This window comes from Phaenicophaeus curvirostris, chromosome 2, assembly GCF_032191515.1.
Source record: "Phaenicophaeus curvirostris isolate KB17595 chromosome 2, BPBGC_Pcur_1.0, whole genome shotgun sequence".
NCBI classification, from domain to species: domain Eukaryota; kingdom Metazoa; phylum Chordata; class Aves; order Cuculiformes; family Cuculidae; genus Phaenicophaeus; species Phaenicophaeus curvirostris.
This window is the reverse complement of record NC_091393.1, coordinates 51,591,869-51,612,510: the sequence shown is the minus strand read 5'-3', so window position 1 is coordinate 51,612,510 and position 20,642 is coordinate 51,591,869. Positions and strand designations below refer to the sequence as shown.

The following is a 20,642-nucleotide window of genomic DNA, read 5'->3' as shown; positions in this document are numbered from 1 at the left end:
AGAGCAATGAGGTCTCCCCTCAGCCTCCTCTTCTCCAGGCTAAACAACCCCAGCTCTCTCAGCCGCTCCTCATAAGGCCTGTTCTCCAGCCCCTTCCCCAGCTTCGTTGTTCTTCTCTGGACTCGCTCCAGAGCCTCAACATCTTTCTTGTGGTGAGGGGCCCAGAACTGAACACAGGATTCGAGGAACGGTCTCACCAGTGCCGAGTACAGAGGGAGAATAACCTCCCTGGACCTGCTGGTCATGCTGTTTCTGATACAAGCCAAGATGCCATTGGCCTTCTTGGCCACCTGGGCACACTGCTGGCTCATGGTCAGTCAGCTGTCAACCAACACACCCAGGTCCTTCTCCTCCAGGCAGCTTTCTAGACAGAAATGATTCTATGATTTTATGATTCTATGATTCTGTGACTCTACGATTCTACAATTCAGTGATTCTACGATTCTATGAGTCTATGATTCTGTGATTCTACAGTTTTATGATTCTGTTATTCTACAATTTTACAATTCTATGATTCTAAGATTCTGTGAATCTACGATTCTACAATTCTATGACTCTATGGTGCTATGATCCTATGATTTGATTCTGTGATTCTACAATTCTGTGTGATTCTACGATTCTGTGATTCTACGATTCTATGAATCTGTGGTTATAGAGCCCTGTGATTCTACGATTCTACGATTCTACAATTCTACGATTCTATAATCCTGTGATTCTACAATTCTCTAACTCTGTGACCCCACGACTCGGTGACCCCACGATTCCCCAGCCCTGCGGCTCCTGCCACCCCCCCCCCGGCCCCGCTCCCCGCGGGGCTGTCCCCGCGCAGGCCCCGCCCCGGGGGCGCAGCGGGGCTGGCGGCGCGTTGCCCGGGGCTGGCGGCGCGTTGCCCGGGACGCGGCCGCCGCGGGGTGTCCTTCCGCCATGCGGCGCACCTACAGCTACTGCAGCCGCCCGCAGCCGCCGCCCGCCCGCCCCAAGTACCGAGCGGCGCCGCACGCCGCCGCGCCGTGAGTGCCGCCCCGCGGGCAGCTGGCGGCTCCGCGCTGCCCGTGCACCGAGGGCCCGGGGCGGGCTGGGTCTCCGCCGCCTGCCCGGGGAGGGGCGGGGACCCCGGGAGCGGGCGGGGCGGGTCAGACGGGGCTCTCGGCAGGCTGGGCTGCCTGAAGGCTCTCGCTGGATGGGAGAGTGGCGTGGATCAGCCGGGAGAAGAGAAGGCTCAGAGGAGACCTCATAGCGACCTTCCAGTGCCTGAAGGGGCTGCGGGAAAGCTGGGGAGGGACTGTTCTAAAAGGCTTGTGGTGATGGGAGTAGTGGCAATGGGAATAAACTGGAGAGGGGCAGATTTAGGCTTCATATAAGGTGGAATTTCTTCACCCTGAGGGTGGTGAGGCACTGGCACAGGTTGCCCAGGGAAGCTGTGGCTGCCCCATCCCTGGAGGTGTTCAAGGCCAGGTTGGATGGGGCCTTGGGCAGCCTGGGCTGGTGGGAGGTGTCCCTGCCCATGGCAGGGCAGTTGGAGCTGGATGATCTTAAAGGTCTCTTCCAACCTAAATTATTCTATGATTCCATGTCCCTGCTCCTTCACCAAAAGGGTTATCAAGCACTGGCACAGGCTGCCTAGGGAGGTGGTTGAGTCCGCATTCCTGGAGGTGTTTGAAAGGCGGGTGGATGAGGTGCTTGGGGACATAATTTAGTAGTGGACAGGTATAGTTGCAGTCGATGATCTCCAAGATCTTTTCCAATCTAATGATTCTATGATTCCTGCAGTGGAGTTGGACTAGAGGACCTGTAAAGGCCCCTTCCAACCCAAACCACTCTATGACTCTATGACTCTATGACTCTATGACTCTATGACTCTATGATATGAGTTGCAGCTCTTTAACCACAATCACCTGTGCTTCTTTGTTACACCAGCGTCATTTACAACAGGAAAGTGGTGCGTGGCAACACTTACGCCCTTGAAGTCCTGTCTGCGGTATGGTTTTTTATGTAGATTGTACTACAGCTTTGTAAAGTAATTAGTAGGGCAAGAAAACTATTCCTCATTAATAATTTTGAGTGCTGAAGTAGTAATTGAAGTACTTGTGACTACTGAAGTAATAGTTATTAAGTAGTTGTAGTAGTTATTTATTTTAGTAGTTATTTTAGGGTTTTAGTATTTATTTTAGTATTTAGTAGTTATAGTACTTAGTTTAGGAGCTACAGTGGTTGTTTACTACTGAAGTAGTAAAATGTTTCACAGTCACAAACTCTCCTGTTAAACTACTGTGCAACTGTTTTCAGCCTTTCGTAAAAGCACCGTTTCCCATGAATTTCTAGTTCTGATTATTTTTTTTCCTATTAAGTATTTTTGTTCCCCTCCCATTTCTTTAGTGTAATTTTACTGAATACAAGACATCACTGCATCATCTGCTACCATCAGGTGTTATAAGTGAGAACAACAGCTCTTGGGAAATTAAGTCTTGGGGTAGACTTCAGCTTACACTACTAAAGAAGCAGAACTAGGTGGTCCAGCTGTATGGAAAAGCTGCTTGTTTGGAGGCAAAATTATGTTATTTATCCTGATGCATCAGTATATTATTTAGTGATATTTTATTTTCAGATATTTCTATATAGATACTTTCATCATATAAGAGCTTAAAACGGTGTGTATTTCTGAAAGTTACTTTGTGGAAATAACTTCGTGTTGTCGAGTAGCTTTTTTTTAGAATTAATTTCACATATGTTCTGTTTAAATTCAAAATCAATGTTTATTTCAGTCCACAAACACAGTACTGAATATAAAAATTATTGTGGGTTTCTTTTCTCCATCAGCAATAAAGAACCTATAGTTTTATCTAGCTAACAACTCTATTGATGATACGATAACTGGATTTAAGTCCATTTGACTTTCTGAAAGCAAGAACATGCCATTTTAATATATTTTATCTCACAAAGCAAATTTCTGTACATAATATTTACTTCCAAATAGAAACTGATTGCTTTTAATGTGAGAGGCCATTAGTATGTGCTGTAGGCAGCTCATATAGCTTATGAGTTTCATGCACTACAGTCTTTCAGGTAATGGAAAATTTCGGGTCAAGACATAGAAAATTAAATCCTAAATGCTAGACGTGCAGCGCTAAAATCAAACTGCAACCTTCAGTTTCCTGCAGAGTGAAATTAATATAATTTCCAAGGACGAAGTGTATTCTGTTCTGTGGGTTTTTTTCTTCTTCATTCCCTCTCAGAGTACCCAACCCATACCCTTTGAGTTTCAAAGGCAGACAGAAGCATGGAGAAGATTACTGGCTAGGAAGTGTACAGAAGAGCACGTACGCTCAAGAACACCTGAGCCTGTGCAAGGCAGGGAGCATATTCATGTGCAGACAGGTAAAAGGCTGATTTCTTATAAAATTCATCTGAAACCAGAACTTGCTGTTTTATATTTACTTGCTAAATTGATGATGAAGCTGGTAGCATCACATAGGGCTAAGGTTTGAATCAAAGAATTCTAGTATCAGAGGTTCTCTAATCCTTTCCATTATAACTGCTTATATTTAATTGTATTTAATGAACTTCCAATACCTGAAAGTGTGACCTTCCAATACCTGAAGGGGCTACAAGAAAGCTGTGGAGGGACTGTTCACAAAGGCTTGTAGTGATAGGACTAGGGGCAATGGGTATAAACTGGAGACAGGCAGATTTAGACTAGATGTGAGGAAGAATTTCTTCACGATGGGAGTGGTGAGGCACTGGCCCAGGTTGCCCAGGGAAGCTGTGGCTGCCCCATGCCTGGAGGTGTTCAAGGCCAGGTTGGATGGGGCCTTGGGCAGCCTGGTCTGGTGGGAGGCATCCCTGCCCGTGGCAGGGGGGCTGGAACTGGATGATCTTTGAGGTCCCTTCCAACCCTAAATATTGTATAATTCTACAAACTTGGCAAATGTGTGACATTTTCCTAGAGGCTCTGTTTTTCAGTTGTCAGTGTACATTCTTGAACCCTCGTCAGGACTTCTTCATTTATTATTTCCTTTTCCAGTATTATCAGAGAAGTTTGGCATATGTTTAAAATTGAGGGCTTTTAGAAATTTTTCTTTAGAGTGCAGTCACATATAAGAATGAGACTACTACTAAAAATTGGAGTACACACCCCAGTTTAGAATAGGAACTGCCCTATTCATGGGAAAACAATTTTTGCTGTAGAAAAACCAAAATTTGGCAGTGGAATAATCATTATGAGGGTATAATGTACTGCTGTGCTCTCTGAAAATCACTTAAGATTGATCTGACTTACAAACTGAGAAAACAATTATGTTACATGTTTAGTCAAATGTGGTCTTTGGCTTCTGAATTCCCTCTGTCCTAGCCCCGTTGAACTTCCTACACCACCTCTAATGCACGCAGCAGCTTTTCACCATTGAATACTGTTGGATGGAGAAGGAAGCTACCTAGTGTGAAAGTCTTGGTCTCATGTCCTTTCCACTGGTTAATGCAGATAACTTTAAGTACTCCACAGACCTTATTTTCTGAGATAGGCTATTTATCTCTGCAGCGGGAGACAGACAGTTATCATTCAAATCAAGCATGTGTTGTTATAGATGTGTGGTTGCCTCAAAGGCACTGCTGGTGGGGCCATAAGTGGACCATCATTCTTTAAAACCAGCAGATTCAGTGTTCTGGTTTGCCACATACAACGAAAAAAAAGTATGTTTTCAATATGAGTTGTTAACAGATAGGTAATAATTTTGAAAATACCTATCCCATTGACTCTACCAAGAACTTTTTTTTCTGCAAGGTGGGCTGAGATGATCTAGACTGACTTTTGAAACCTAAGTGAAATGCGCTTTTAGGAAGTGTACCAGACATTACAGACAACTTGGCATCAGTTGGTCTGTGCTGCAAACTGATCTGTATTTTAAGTTGAGATTTCTCTTTTTTTTTTAACTTTACAGAGGATATTCTATTGCATTCTTTGGATATAATTCACCCTGTAGAGTCATCAAAAATACTTGAGAGTTAAAATAAAAATAATCTAATTACGGCATTCATTGTGCTTTTATTTCTAGAACTGTATTTGGAAGAGATTAGTGACCGGATAATAGAGGTTGATAAAGAGTGTCAAACAGATGAGTTTTTGGACAGACCACCCACACCACTCTTCATACCAGCCAAAACAGGAAGGGATGTGGCCACGCAGATAGAAGAAGGAGAGGTATGAGGTGAAATCAGGTCTGCAAGTGCTATCAAAACATGTCTCCCATACAAGACATGTTTCAGACGCAAAACTGAGATAGAAACAGAAAGGAACTTATCCTCACAATACACGGGGGAAAAAAAGTCCCCAACATCTGCTGTAAGGATAAGTGCAAAGTTAAGGAAGGTGCTTCTCCTTGTGCACTAGTTCTGCTGCTTTCAGCTAAGAGCTACAGTGCTTTTCCCTGTAGAAACATTGTCCAGCCTGAGAAGGGGTTGGGAACCCAGAGATGAGCAGAAATAGGGTCCGGGTGAGTGCTCTGCTTCCTCCCTGGCAGCCCCCACAGTGGCTGTGGCAGGGTGTGTGGTGTCTCACTCCAGCCCATTCATTGTTTAGCCCCCAGCTGCATTCATGCTTCTTGCCTGAACTGATACTGCCCCCCTGCACCTGCTGCACTTCTCAGCCCTGTCTTCAGCACATGGGCTTTGCTCATCCTCCTTTTCTCCTTGCCAAGATGCTAAGAGTGATTGTGATCAAGGGACGTTTATCTCTGTTTCACTGACTCCTATCCTCAGCTGTTTGACTTTGACATTGAAGTCAAGCCGATGCTGGAAGTGTTGATTGGCAAAACGATTGAGCAAGCTTTGCTGGAAGTGATGGAGGAAGAAGAGCTGGCCCGGCTGTGGGCACATCAGCGTGCGTATGCAGAGCTGCGTAACGCAGAGCTCGCTGAAGTACAGCGCCTGGAAGAGCAGGACAGACGATACAGAGAGGAGAAGGTAGGACTTCCTAAGAGCAGAACAGGCCTGTCTGAATGCTCCTCAGAAAAGAAAACATTTCTAGTAATAAAAGACAAGCTTTAAATAAGCTGGATGTGCCCAAAAGGATATTGTCAAGTTTGGTATTACTCAAAGCGTGTTGGTACCATACAGCTGCACTCTGCCATTTGCTCTCATGCACTAGCACCAGGTTGTTGCATTTATTTATTAAACAGTCATGCTCCAGTGACCTGGTGTACTTGGATATCAGATTGAGTGTCATTTGTACTTGTCCTGTGTAGCTGTACTCAGCCTTTTCATGATAATAATTGCTAAATGAATAGCCACAGAGCTTGAAAGCAAGAGAGGCACCTCCTAGTCTTTCACACTTAATGCATGCATCTACTCTATGTGTACATATCTCTCTCAAGATCTCCAAGTTTTAAGCTGTATTAGTACTATCTAGTAAATAGAAAGGGCAAGTCTTAATTACTTGCTATTCATCAGCCTTGTCTATTTGAGATTTTTTCCCATGTTTTCCTGGACCAATTTGAGTTTTAATCTTTAATTACATCAAATAGGATATAAAATGGGAAAAATGAAACATTCAGGAAATCCTGACCCAACTTCATCTCTTTCAAAGGTCAACCATCAGCTTTATTTGCAATAACAAAGAAGGGAGTCATGGGATCAATGAATACTAAGGTATCAGAGAAGGGTTTCATTTGGTTCTCTATAAGGCCCTTATTTTACAGACCTGCCAAAATGAGAAAAGGTGTATCAGAGGAATATGTTCCCCTCTAGTCCTTGTGGATTTTAGTACTCCATACATTGAGTACCAGCTTGCTTTCAAGTGCTTATTCACATGATAAGTTTTTGTGAAAGTTAGAGGCCATAAGCATCAGTGCTTTTGATTATCTTTGTTATTTATGACTCTCAAGCTGTTATCATTCTTCAAAGTCTAGATCAAAGGAGTAATGGCTAAAGGCCTGGAAGTTTTACCTATGATATTTTTGTCCTGGTTTCAGCTGGGATAAAGTTAATTTTCTTCCCAGTAGCTGCCGAGTTTTGGATTTAGTGTGAGAATAATGTTGATAACAGCTATTGTTTTAGTTGTTGTCAGGTAGTGCTTATGCTTGGCTGGGACAGAGTTCGTTTTCTTCCCAGCAGCCACTGTATGTTAGAGTTAGTATGAGAAGAATGTTAATAATACACTGATGTTTTTAGTTGTTGCTAAGAAATGAAGGACTTTTTCAGTTTCCTATGCTCTGCTGGTGAGCAAGTGTGCAATAAGCTGGGAGGGACCATAGCCAGGCTGCTGGCCCACACTGGCCAAAGAGATATTCCATACCATATAACGTCATGTTCAGTGTATAAACAGGGAGTTGGCCAGGGGCCAGGGTTCACTGCTCAGGGATCGCTGCTCAGAGATGGACTGAGTATCAGTTGTCAGGCAGTAAGCAATTCACTGTGCATCACTTGTTTTGTATTTGCTATTATTATCATTATTATCATTATTATCATTATTATCATTATTATCATTATACTGTCTTCCTTTGTTGTCCTATTAAGCTGTCTTTATCTCAACCCATGAATTTTCCTTTTTACTTGATTCTTTTCCCTACCCCATGAAACTGTGTAGGGTGTGGGATGAAAGAGTGCTTGCATAGTCCTAGTTGCCAGCTGGAGTTAAAACCACAACAATTTTCTTGACAGGAACGTCGCATACGCCAGCACATGCAAATGCTGCAGAAACAGAAAGAGACTACAGAGAAAATTGCAGCTCGAGCATTCGCTCAGCATTACCTGGCTGATCTCATTCCCTCAGTCTTCAACAATCTTCGTGACAGTGGCTTTTTTTATGATCCTATAGAAAGAGGTTTGTATTTTTTTTTAATCTGTGAACTGAGTAGTATAAACATCAGAACAACCATAAAACAGTTTATTATCTGATGACTTAGAATACTGTCACAAGATTTATTCATTTACATTTCTGGCTGAAGAGAGAGTTTCCAAACTCAAATTTCTAAAACAAACACTACTGGTGAAGAATAAGTAAGGGCTGACAGTGTTACAGTGAGAAAAGCTGCTTTTGAATTGGAGAGAAATAAATGGGTGGTTAGGATTGGTAGAACAGAAAGAAAGAGAGAGAGAGACGGCAGCTTGGAAATGGATATGCTCTCTCTAGAATGAGTCATGGGACAAATGCAGAAACAGTGTATTTTGCAAACAAGGCAGTCTTTGGGACCATGGTGTACAAAGAACACGATTTGAGAAATACAAGAGCAAGAGCTCATTAGTCAGAGGGAACAAATGCTTTCAGCAGACCAGAAGCCAGACTCCTTTGGAAAGCAAGGCAGGAAATATTATTCTCCTGACTTGTTCAGGATAGTTATTTTCATCTCACTAGAGCATTACTGTGTATCTCATCTGAGCTAGCCCTTCAAGGGTGCCAGACCCCTTTGAAAATCACTGCAGTTGAGAGGACTCTGATCTGGATCCATAACAATTAGGAATCTCAGTAGTAGAGGCAGGAGATGAGAAACCAAACAACACCTGAGAGATTTCATCTGGCTCTTGAAAAGCAAGTGTCTTTTGGCAAGGATACTCAGCCCTTAATGATCATAGCAAATGAAAAACAACTCCAAGATCCTGTCGCTTATCCTTAATAAAAAGACTTTTTTTCTTTCTTCCTTCCTGCTAAATGCTTACAGATATTGAGACAGAATTCCTTCCGTGGCTGATGACAGAAGTGGAAGAAACACTAGAGAAGAAGGTTCTGGGAAGGACAATGCTTGACTGTAAGTTACCAAATCCCAGAATGTAATCAGGGCTGCTTGATGTTTTTGATTGTTTTTACTCCAGTCAGAACAAATATCACAATTACAGGGTCACTGTGGTTTAAGGCAGCAGGTGTCATTTTAGCAAGCTCTCCAAGTACCCGTGGCTTTTTGTGTGTTTTTTTTTCTTTTTTACTATATTAATGCAGTTTTTATGTTGGAAAACTGTTGCTACACAAGTCAAGGTAATGATTTTCAGATGAAATAATAGAAGTGTCAGTTGCTACCCTCTCTCTGATGCTGATGGCCATATGCTGTTTGAAATCTGTTGATATTGGGACATGCAATATACTTGACAGGAGCAGAATGGTTGAAAAAACACCATTCCTTTCTCTGCTATAAAACTTCTTCTCATGAGTTACAGAGCCACGACTCCTGTGCTGTTCTCCGGAGTATGCCTGATTGTGCCAGTGAGAACAGAAAAGACCATCCTGTATACAGCCATGTGAATTCCAGGAAAGTCTCTTAACTTGTTTGTATTAGCTCCCTGAGCTATGAAGTAATATGTTCATCCTCCATGAAAGGAGAATAGAGCCATGGTTCACTGAGAAGTTAGGTGACCAATGCTCTTCATCAAAACAAGGGCTTACCTCCTCACCAGTCAATAATCACGTCCTTGCTTTTGAAATGGATTAAAATATCAGTCTTCTTTTGGGCTAGTTCAAGCTAAGTAATCAAGTTCTTTTATTAGTCAGTCTTACGAAGCTGTAGTTGAAACAGCTGGTAAATCTAAACTTTGTCTTGTGTAGAAACACAAAATTATGGTGAATGTGTGTCCACCATGGTGGCTCTAGGTCAAACTGCTTTTTATATTTGCATTATATCTTTCATTCCTGTGGTTTTCCTCTGTCTGTGATTTTGGGTTTGAGTTACAATTGTGTTTGTTTCCTTTGGATTTATTTTAAGTTTAACCAGAATCCCTTGTTAAGGTGTATTTTGGATAATTACAGCTGGTCTGCTAGGTACTTCTCCTATGATGTGTGTCAGTGTGCACACTCAAGGATCCCTTCTTCATGTAGCTCTTCAGAAGGGAGGGAATTTCCTCTTCTTTTAAGAAACAGGTATCGTATGTGACTACTGAATAAACATCACAAAGACAATGTTGCTGTAGGATACGCTATTGATGAGAATGTCTGTTATATTCCTGTTACATCTTTATTTTTAATTTTTTAACCAGATACTGTAGCCTTGTGCCAGTTCCAAGACACACAGAGCAGCTGGAGCAGGCCAATGAGTAATACCAGCAGCCAGCAGCCCCTGTTTTGCTATTTGCTCTGTTTCCCAGCTTACACCAAATCCCCCACTGATGAGTAAACACCATCTCTGTAAAAGGAAATGCAAATCAGATTCTCCAAGTTTTGTAGAGGCAGACACAGCCTTGGCTGAGATAGTTCGTACCTTCTTCCCCTCCTTATGCAGAGGCATAGCAAAAATCTCTAAGGACACACTTTTTACCTGTTCGAATGAAGATGGTACTTACAGAGTTTATTTTGTCACTGTCCAATAAAAGAGCTGTGAACTACAAGGGAAGCACTCACAGCATAAGGCAGCTATGTTTGTCCTCTCAGAGATGACCAATCCTTCTTTTACTTGCTAAAGTCAACCCATGAATTAACAATGAAGCTTTTTCTAGTATCTATACATTGCCCTGTTTTCTGTGTTCAACCTCCCTTCATTGTTGGCCTCTATTTTTCATGTTTAAATGGTGTAAATCAGAGGGAGTTTTGATTTTTTTTTTTTTGTTGTGCTCTTTGATTTTGAAGGCGTACAATGTTTAGAAACATTTAGGAAGTCTGAGCAGCAAAAGTAGTTAAGGATGTGTGCTTACAGCTGCTTTTCAGAATGAGAAAGTCTTTTGATATCTCCCATAGTCCAGTATTTCCCACCACCAAAACCATCATGCTGTAAGTAACCTGGCTACTCCTTGTTCCTGGCGGGGTGATCTGCTCTGGAAGTGAGGAACTGTGAGTAAATCAACAAAACAATCCAGGTGAACTTTTTCAAATCGCTTTCAGAGTAAACTGCTCATTTGCCGGAACTAAGCTACAGCAGCAGGGATGGGTTTTGTCATTCAGCTATTTTTAGTGGTGTTTTTTTTTCCCCTGTTTAAGAAGTTATAGGTCTGTAATATATAAAATAGTATCAAATTATATTTTTTTCCTCCATGTTTGTTAATGGTGGTTTTCTCTGTTTCAGCCTTGATTTGTGCAGTGGTTGAAAAACGCTTAGATGCATTTAGCCGTAAGCCCCTGTCTGATCAGACAGAGGCACCTGCTGAAGTGCCCAGGCCAACGCATGCAGCACCTGAGGAAGCTGGTGAGACAGATTCTGCTAACCAGCCGCTTACAGAGAAAGAAGAAACTCACCAACTTGTTGCTGAGGAACAGCCTTCAAGTCGCACCTCTTTACAGTTAGAAGAATTGGATCAAGCAGGAACAGAGGATTTGGAAACTGAGTCAAGTCATCAAGTAAATGGAGATGAATAGCTTAGCTGAAAGAGGAAAGAAATTCCTATGTATATACAAGTATTGTACCCTAGCCATGCTGAAGCATGAATCTAAGCAACAGTAGAGCATTAAAGTGTGTTTTCCCTATGCTGGCATTACTGATTTCAGGCTGTAAGAATCAAGAGAAAGGTTAGTAGTGCAATGAAGACATTCTGTCCCCTTCTACACAATCCAATCTATCAAAAACCTAGTATGTTTACCATTGAAAAATAAAACTGCCCCAAACCCCATGCTAGAAGCTCATAAGAAGGACATTGTGAGCATCCTAATGACCTTTGCATGTGGTTTGATAACTTTCTCAGGACAGAATTTCCGGCTTTCCCTGTTTTGAAACGTAGCTGCACTTAGATAAATTTCTTTCACTCATATTAAGTCTCTCCTTTCCTGACAAATGGGGATGGGCATCTAAGCAGGTAATATTACAAAGGCTGTTGTCTCTGAAGCTCTCCAGGTTCAAAGAGTTATCTGCCACTGGGAATTTCTGCCAGCATAAAATCCTCCTCAGCCTCCTGACTCCCGGAGTTGGCCTACACAGCGCCAGGCTTGCTGACAGACGATGGGGCACACCTCTCCCTGAGAGGCAAAAGGATGCCTACGAAGAAGTTAGCAGGGCTAATCAATAGAGCTTTAAACTAGATATGAAAGGGGATGGGGACAAAACAAGGCTTGATAGAAAAATGCCTGGGAATGGCACTGTGGTATCTGAGGGATGGTGTGCTAGCAAGGCTCTGTGCTAGCAAGGCTCTTTGCTACCTTGGAGGATGTTGGAGATAGCACTCCAAGTGGCAGGAAAGATGCAAAGGTTATTGATTGGTTAGAAATGACAGCTAGTAGTTGCTTAGGAATTAAGGCTATTCCCCTCAGGAGCATGGCACGATCAATAGCCAAACTGAAGTGCATCTACACCAATGTATGCAGCATGAGCAATAAACAGGAATAGCTAGAAGTCATTGTACAGCAAGAAAACTATGATATAATTGCCATCACAGAAACCTGGTGGGACAGCTCACATAACTGGATGCTGCTATGGTTGGCTATAAACTCTTCACGCAAGATAGGCAAGGAAGGAGAGGCAGCGTGGTAGCCCTCTATGTTAGAGAGTGTTTTGATTGCCTTGAGCTCAATGATGGTGATGATATAGTTGAGTGTTTATGGATAAAAATCAATGGAACACCCAATAAGACATACTGTGGTGGGAGTCTGATATATGCCACCTAGCCAGGAAGAAGAAACTGATGGGATGTTTTACAAGCAACTGGGGGAAGTCTCACAATTGCTAGTCCTTGTTCACGTGGAAGACTGCAGCTTGCCGGGTGTCTGCTGCAAGTATAATACAGCAGAAAAGAAGCGGTCTAGGAGGTTCTTGGAGTGTGTGGGAAGACCACTTCCTGACACAACTGGTGAATGAACCGACTAGGGACGGTGTTCCACTGGACCTGTTGCTTGTGAACAGAGAAGGCCTTGTGGGAGATGTGATGGTTGGAGGACGCTTGGGGCACACTGATCACAAGATAATAGAATTCGCAGTTCTAGAAATAAGGAGGGGGGGTCAGCAGAATGGCCACCTTGGAATTCCAGAGGGCAGGCTTTGGACTGTTTAGAAGGTTGTTGATTAAGTTCCTTGTGAGGCGGTCCTAAAGGGCAAAGGAGTCCAAGAGGGCTGGACACTTTTCAAGAAGGAAGTTCTGGTGGCGCAAGAGCAGGCCATCCCTGTGTGCCGAAAAATGAGCTGGCAGGGAAGAAAACCAGCTTGGCTGAGCAGAGAGCTTTGGGTGGCTATTGGAAAAAAAGAAGAAATTATATGAGCTTTGGAAGAAGCGGCAGGCATCTCAGGATGTTTACAAGGACGAAGTGAGATCATGCAGAAAGAAAATCAGAAGGGCTAAAGCCCAGGTAGAACTTAAATTGACGAATTCTGTGAAAGATAATAACAAATGTTTCCACAAATATATTAACAACAAAAGGAGAGTGAAGGAGAATCTCCATCCTCTACTGGATGCAGGGGCACAATAGTGACCAAGGATGAGGATAAGGCTGAGGCACTTACTGATTTCTTTGTTTCAGTCTTTAATAGTAAGGTAAGGTGTTCTCTGGGTACTCAGCCTCCTGAGCCAGAAGACAGGGAGGGATAGCAGAACAAAGCTCAAATGATCCAAAGGGAAATGGTTGAAGACGTGCTCAGCCAATTAGACATTCACAAGTCTATGGGACCAGACGGGATCCACCCAATGATATTAAGGGAGCTGGCAGAGGTGCTTATCAAACCCATTTCCATCATCCACCAGCAGTCCTGGCTGACTAGGGAAGTTCCGCTTGGCTGGAGGTTGGCACATGTTACGCCCATTTACAAGAAGTGTCAGAGGGAGAGTGCAGGGAAGCACAGACCTGTCAGTCTGACCTTGGTGTCAGGAAAGGTCATGAAAGAGGTCATCTTGAGTGCTAGCACAACACGCACAAGACAACCAGGTGATCAGGCCTAGTCAGCAAGGTTTTATGAAAGGCAGGTCCTGCCAAACTAACCTGATCTCCTTTTATTGCAAGGTTACCCACTTAATGGGTGGGGGAAAGGCTGTGGATGTAGTATACCTGGACTTTAGTAAAGCCTTTGACACAGTATTCTACTTGAGAAACTGGTGTCATAAGGAGCGGCTGAGAAGAGGAGGCTGCCTACAACTACCTGGAAGGAGGTTGTAGCGAGGTGGGTGTTGGTCTCTCTTCTCCCAAGTGACAGGCAATAGGATGAGAGGGAATGGTCTCAAGTTGTGCCAAGGGAGGTTCAGATTAGATAGCAGGAAAAATTTCTTCACCAAAAGGGTTATTGGGCTGCCCAGGGAGGTGGTTGAGTTTAAATATGTCCCTGGATGTATTTAAAAGTTGGATAGATTAAATGCTCAGGGATTTGGTTTAGTAGTGGACACGTATGGTTGGCCTCAATGATCTCAAAGGTCTTTTCCAGCCAAGCTATTCTATGGTTCTATGGTTCTATGACTGACAAAATCAGCCTGTACTGCCGCATGTATCTGTATCTGTCTTGTATGAGGCCAATTCCACAAGTGGGGCATTCCCCCTCATAAAAGTACATCTGCTATTCACTACAGCAACACTGTTTCCTTGTTAGCTGCACCTGTGGAAAAATTCCTGCATTGTCCAGACTGCTTTGTGCTACCTCCTCTGTGCAGGTCCGAGATGTGTGCTAACCCAGCAGGCCAGATCCCAGTCTGAGATTGGGAAGTCAGGAATGACACCTGAAGAGACAAGTACCTGCTCCATATCCCAGACCCTCAGAAGGGACATCCAGACTTTTCACTGGCCTGCTCATACATGTGCCTTCACAGACAGACCCTGCCTTCCCTCCATCCTGCACCAGGACATCCAGTGACAATCGGGGCAGCTGCTGCTTACATAGAAAATTTCCCTTGGAAGGTGTCAGGGGTTTGAAAGACAAAAGTAATGAGGTGTAACTGCTAACAAATCCACTCAGTGGTTTGATGTAATATGAACGTGTTAAAACTGAAAGGAGTCACATAGTGCCGACTGTAGACAGACACACCCATAGATGCTTTTCAGAGCTGGAAACTCCTCTGTTTGCTAAGTTGACAGTATTTCAACAAAGTGTGCTTGTTTTATCTTTTACGATTGAGTATGCAAAAGATCCAGCAAAATGTGTTACATGTGTGGAATTAAGGCAGTCAGTTTTGAAGAATCATTTCTTTTTATGCATATGACTGGAATTGAAGGCTTGAAATGAAACTCTTGTTTAGGCATTGAAGTCAGTGGGAGGTTTACCTTCATTTCAGTAGGACCAAGGTTTTGCATTGTTTCTTTTCCCATGATGATGGAGACTTCTGTCATGACTTCAGGTAAAGAACTTCAGGTTAATTTTATCTAAAGAAATCAAAAGGCTTTGTGACATGATTCCTGAGAGTTGTAAATGTTTCAGCTTATTTTTTGAACACTATTAGTTTTAAGGACTCCTCTTTACTGAATGATTGTTTTGTCACGTATTTACAGGGGACTTAACATAACCTAGAGGACTGCCATGAAAAGATTCAAACAAATGCTAACTTCAGTATTTGGGCTTGGAATGTTAAAAGAGGAATGTGATCCCCCAGAATATTTTAAATTTTGTCACTTCTGTTTTGTGTTTGACTACTAGAAAAATTTTTTGAAGCGTTTAATTATTCTGTTTAAATAGGTTGTGGCATGATTATATATACTGAAACTATTACAACAAATAACTACTTTCACACACTACTTTTTAACTTCATTAGAATGTATAGATACAATTCAAGCACTGTGTATTGTGTGCTGTAACAAGTTGTTTTTATGGGTCCATGCAGCCATGAAGCTTTACACTGCACTGGCAGTTTTCCATTACTAGCCTTGTAGTTCAGTTCAGCCCTAGACGTGGAAGGATCATTTGGTAGGAATGGTTGGACTCCAGTGGGTCTTTTCCAACCTAGTGATTCTATGATTCTATGGGCAGAGGGGCAGAGGAAGGGACCCCTGGCATCCTGTTGTCACTAAAGAAGCAGGAACCCACAAGTAACAGTAAGTAGAGGAAAGGGAATATGAGGTAATAGCGCAGCTGTCACCTGTCTGGGGCGATGCTGGCAGACACGTAGGCTGTGTGGCCCAGGCGTTGCCGCTGGCAGGGTGGCTCAGGGGCTGGCACACAGGTGGCTGGGAGAGCCACCCTATCTAAGCCTGAGTGAGAGCACCACATCCCTTACACCACCTTCCCACAGGCAGCCCTCCTGATGGCCTTTCCTTCAAAATCCCCTTCTCTGGTCTATGTGAGTGGGCAAGGTCGCAGGGGGGGCAGCTCTGCACAGGGGCACGGGGGAGAGCCTGGAGGCCGGCAGCTCCCTGTCCCTGCTCAGAACCACAGCAGCATCCCTCGGGTGTGCATGTGAGTGCAAGGGGGTAGGCGAGGGAGCGGAGGGAGACGGCACTGTAGGCACTAGAGGGCAGGACAGGCCACGCAGAAAGACACTCATGTCACCTATTGCACATCCTGCAGCAATGACCCCCGTCTGGAAATCCCTTCCATGCTTAAGCCCCAAAGGCATCGACCTTCTGCATAATCTATTCACACTTTTAACATGAGGAGCCAGCACTCCGGGTCACTCGACACAGTCCACAGCAAGATCACAGAATCATGGAATGATTTGGATTGGAAGGGACCTTAAAGACCATTCAGTTCCACCCCACCTGCCTTGGGCAGGGGCAACTTCCACTAGACCAGGTTTCTGAAAGCCCCATCCGACCTGGCCTTGAACACTTCCAGCGATGAGGCATCCACAGCTTCTGTGGGCAACCTGGGCTCCAGGACTTTCAAAAAGTTTAGCACAGCTGTTTCAACCTGTCCTCCAAATTAAACTGGAGGAAAAAATACGTTTCCCTACATATATTCAACCATCTTTTCAGATGATAAGCAACTTGATAAGCAACTCTTAACAAATCAGCACGCTGGATCCAGGATGCAGACTTCTGAGCACTTTCTCCCAGAACCATTGAAAACTGGATACAAAGTTCATTTTGGCATTGAACTGTAGACAATTAGTAGAAGGCGTTGAGCTCTTGAAGTTACACCCAGGCTGGGTACCTGTCAGTAAAACTCTCAGACAGTAGCATGTGTGTGCAGGGCTTCCTATCTTTGTGTGTTTTATCAAAAGCAGCTGGTCACAATGTGACTGTATACACCTGGTTTCCATCTACCGATGTCTCTGCAAAAAGCCAAAGTATTATTCCAACAACTGGCTCAAGAGTTTATCTTCATAGAATCATAAAATGCTTTGGGTTGGAAGGGACCTTAAAGATCACCTAATTCCACGCCCCTGCCACGGGCAGGGACACCTCCCACTGGATCAGGCTGCCCATGTTTACTTCAGCACCCTCCTGAGAAATGGGAAAGACATTGAAACTTACTGAGCGGCCCTGATTCAGTTAGGGAATCCTCTTGATACTGACAGACCAAACCGGACTGTCACATTTCTTCACTTCTTACTGACAGACTGGGAGCATTCTGTTGACACTAGAACTCATGGCAGGTGTGCTGCTAGCAGAAATCACAGGTTTCAAAGAGCATGTGAGATAACAGATAAAAAGAATACACCTGTCAAAGCATATTTTCACCTGCTTATATGCATGTGCTAAACACAAATCTCACCTTATCCATCTTTAATGGGTACAGCCTTGGGAGCCCACAGAAGCTCTATTACTTTAACAGCACAACACAGCAACAGCCCTGTGGGGTTCACAAAGCCCTGAAGATTCCTGTCCCCCTCTCCTGTAGGATACACCTTTAGAACATTGGGACAGTATCTACCATAGTGAAATTATTTCAGTGTGATTTTTCACTACCATAGATCGTTTTGCTGGCATGTACCAGAAGATCAACACGGCCCAGAGTGCATTTCCATGGTCTCCTGCGATGCTGCTTTATTGCAGTACCGTTGTAGCCATAAAATGCCTCATGTCGCCTCACTCCTCCCCCTCAGGCCTACGACAAATATTTGGCCCTCTCAAGTTACCCAGCCCTACCTCAGACCCTCGGGCCCCGCAGAGCTGCTCCCGCATCCCACCCTTTCCTAAACCCTCGGGCAACCCCATCGGAGCTGCTCTCCGCATCCCACCCTTTCCCAACCCCTCGGTACCCCCACTGGAGCCGCTCCCCCATCCCTTTCCCAACCCTTCGGTACTCCCGGCGGAGCCGCTCCCCCATCCCATCCCATCCCATCCCATCCCATCCCATCCCATCCCATCCCATCCCATCCCATCCCATCCCCTCTGTACTCCCGGCGCAGCTGCTCCTGCATCCCATCCCTTCCCCAACCCCTCGGGCACCCCCGGCGGAGCCGCTCCCCCCTCCCCTCCCATCTCATCCCCTCCCATCCCATCCCCATCCCATCCCATCCCATCCCATCCCATCCCCTCCTATCCCATCCCCTCCCCATCCCATCCCCATCCCCATCCCATCCCATCCCATCCCATCCCATCCCATCCCATCCCATCCCCATCCCCATCCCACCCTTCCCTAACCCCTCGGTACCGCCGGCGCAGCCGCTCCCCCATCCCATCCCATCCCATCCCATCCCATCCCATCCCATCCCATCCCATCCCATCCCCATCCCCATCCCACCCTTCCCTAACCCCTCGGTACCGCCGGCGCAGCCGCTCCCCCATCCCATCCCATCCCATCCCATCCCCATCCCCTCCTATCCCATCCCCTCCCCATCCCATCCCCATCCTCATCCCATCCCCAACCCCATCCCATCCCATCCCATCCCATCCCATCCCATCCCATCCCCATCCCCATCCCATCCCCATCCCCATCCCATCCCCATCTCCATCCCCATCCCGATCCCCATCCTCATCCCATCCCCAACCCCATCCCCATCCCCATTCCATCCCATCCCCATCCTGCATCCCAGCCCTTCCCCAACCCCTCGGTACCCGCAGCGGAGTCGCTCCCCCATCCCATCCCCATCCCATTCCCAACCCCTCGGTACCCCCGGCGGAGCCGCATCCCCATCCCCCCGGCACTCCCGTCGGAGCCGGCCCCGCTCCCCGCGTTCCCGGAGCGCCGGGGCGGGGAGGGGCCGCCCCCCGCCCCGCCCGCCGGGCGGCTCCCGGGGCCGGTGGTGCCGGTGCCGGTGTCGGCGGGGCCGGGGCCGGGCGGAGCGGCGGGCGCTGCGCTCGCGTCCCCGTCGGGGCGCGCGGGGAGCCGGCCATGAGGTGAGCGGGGGGCCGGGGGTGGGCCGGGAGCGCCAAGCGGATTGCGCCACACGTGTCCGCCTGCAGGAGGAGACTTCTTACAAATCTATTTATTTATGTTTCCCTTTCTCGCACACCCCCCCCTCCCCCCCCGCCTCCCTTCCCGCTTCGGCTTCTCCGCCGCTCGCCGAGCCCCGCGGGGGGATGACGCCCCCGGGGCCGCTCCAGCCCCGACGGGGGGCGCGGAGTCCCCGGCTCTGGGAGTTACGGGAGGGACTCGGGGACATCCCTTCTCCTCCGGGACCGGAGAGGCCTCGGGGCCGGGAGCGGGGGGCGGGGACACCCGCGAGGTTCTCCCCGGGCGAGAGAAGCCCCCATCTCGCATCCCTCCCAGAAGGGCTCTGGGCAGCTCCCCCATTGACTCCTGCGGGACTCGAGGGTTTTTTTATTTTCCGTTGGGAAGAGGGCCTTAAGACATTGTATGATTTATTTTTGTCTTCCAGTGCGTAACTTCGTTAAAGTTTAACTTTCGGTTCTTTTCTATTTCCCCGTTAAAAGTCTGCGTCCCGTAGGCAAATGACAGTTTGTTTCCTGAGAAAGGTGGATTCGGGACATCCAAACCCCTCTCTGAGGGCTGTTGCTTCCCCTCTGTGACTTGAGCATAGCGGGTACGTCCCTCCTAACAAAGGTACAGCTAATAAGGCTAAATGCTTTTGTAGAAAATATTTAAAGTAGCGATGAAGAGCACGAAGCAGTATCTGCCTTTAAAATGCGAGTTTGAGTATAATCTCGGGTGATACTTCTAATTTATAAAGGACTGCATCAGACAAAATCAAAGCTATTTTTGGGGCATATGATATATAGAATCATAGACTAGTTTGGGTTGAAAGGGACCTCAAAGATCATCCAGTTATATATCTACATATATCCACACGCGAATGTGTGTGGCTGCTTCATCCAGCATATAGGGTTATTCTTATCACCTTGATTACAGGGGTCTTTCTGATCAAATGCTACATACATTCTCTATCCAAGAAGTGGAGAGGATGTGCTTGGCCTTATTGCCAGAACATTAGCAAATCCTATTCTGACGCAAAGAGGAAGGAAGAGGTTCCCCATCTGAGCGCTCTCATCTCTCAGAATTGCAGTTGTAAAGTTAACATCAACACAGGCGACCTGATTCTTGGTTGTCCCAGGGCTTAGCAGAAAATCTGGCAGTTTAAGTCTGAGCTATCTAATCACGCGCAGCAGCGCAGAGTTTGAAGTGGTCCTTTCCTGACTTGGCTTCTTCTCCTGGAAGATGAGACTGTCTCTTTTTCTTGAGAGGTCTTCGGTACTCCACTGGCCCTGTATGTGCACCATCTCTCTTGCGCTCTGATCCTTTGCTGGGGAGAAATAAAGATGCAGTCATTTGGAATTTCCCTTCACTGGTCCTTCCTGTCCCTCTGATGGTTTGGAGAAGGATCACACAGAGCACCACTCCACCTTTGTGTGGAGGGAACAGTCGCACTGTACAACATGAACTGGGGTTGTGCTGAGCAGGTGGCTCTGGGTGGAACAGGAATAGTTTTGCTAAACAGAAATACAGGTACAATGACAGGATCAGTGATAAATTGTGTGACTATTATTTGATGTTGTGCAT

At 45.7% G+C, this 20,642-nt stretch overlaps 2 protein-coding genes across 2 annotated transcripts in view; both read left to right on the top strand.

Moving 5' to 3' along the window:
- The first annotated feature begins 896 nt into the window (after positions 1–896).
- Positions 897–11,649, top strand: RSPH3 (radial spoke head 3). Its single transcript, XM_069852033.1, has 8 exons — positions 897–1,010; positions 1,918–1,978; positions 3,234–3,375; positions 5,049–5,194; positions 5,752–5,955; positions 7,651–7,813; positions 8,649–8,735; positions 10,971–11,649. The coding sequence occupies exons 1-8, from the start codon at positions 925–927 to the stop codon at positions 11,258–11,260; spliced, it is 1,179 nt and encodes a 392-aa protein (XP_069708134.1). The 5' UTR covers positions 897–924; the 3' UTR covers positions 11,261–11,649.
- A 7,295-nt stretch (positions 11,650–18,944) lies between these two features.
- Positions 18,945–20,642, top strand: part of PLAGL1 (PLAG1 like zinc finger 1) — a 49,535-nt gene continuing 47,837 nt past the window's right edge. Inside the window, exon 1 of the mRNA XM_069852032.1 lies at positions 18,945–19,021. The gene's annotated coding sequence lies outside the window, so the exon portion shown is untranslated. The remainder of the gene's footprint in view (positions 19,022–20,642) is intronic.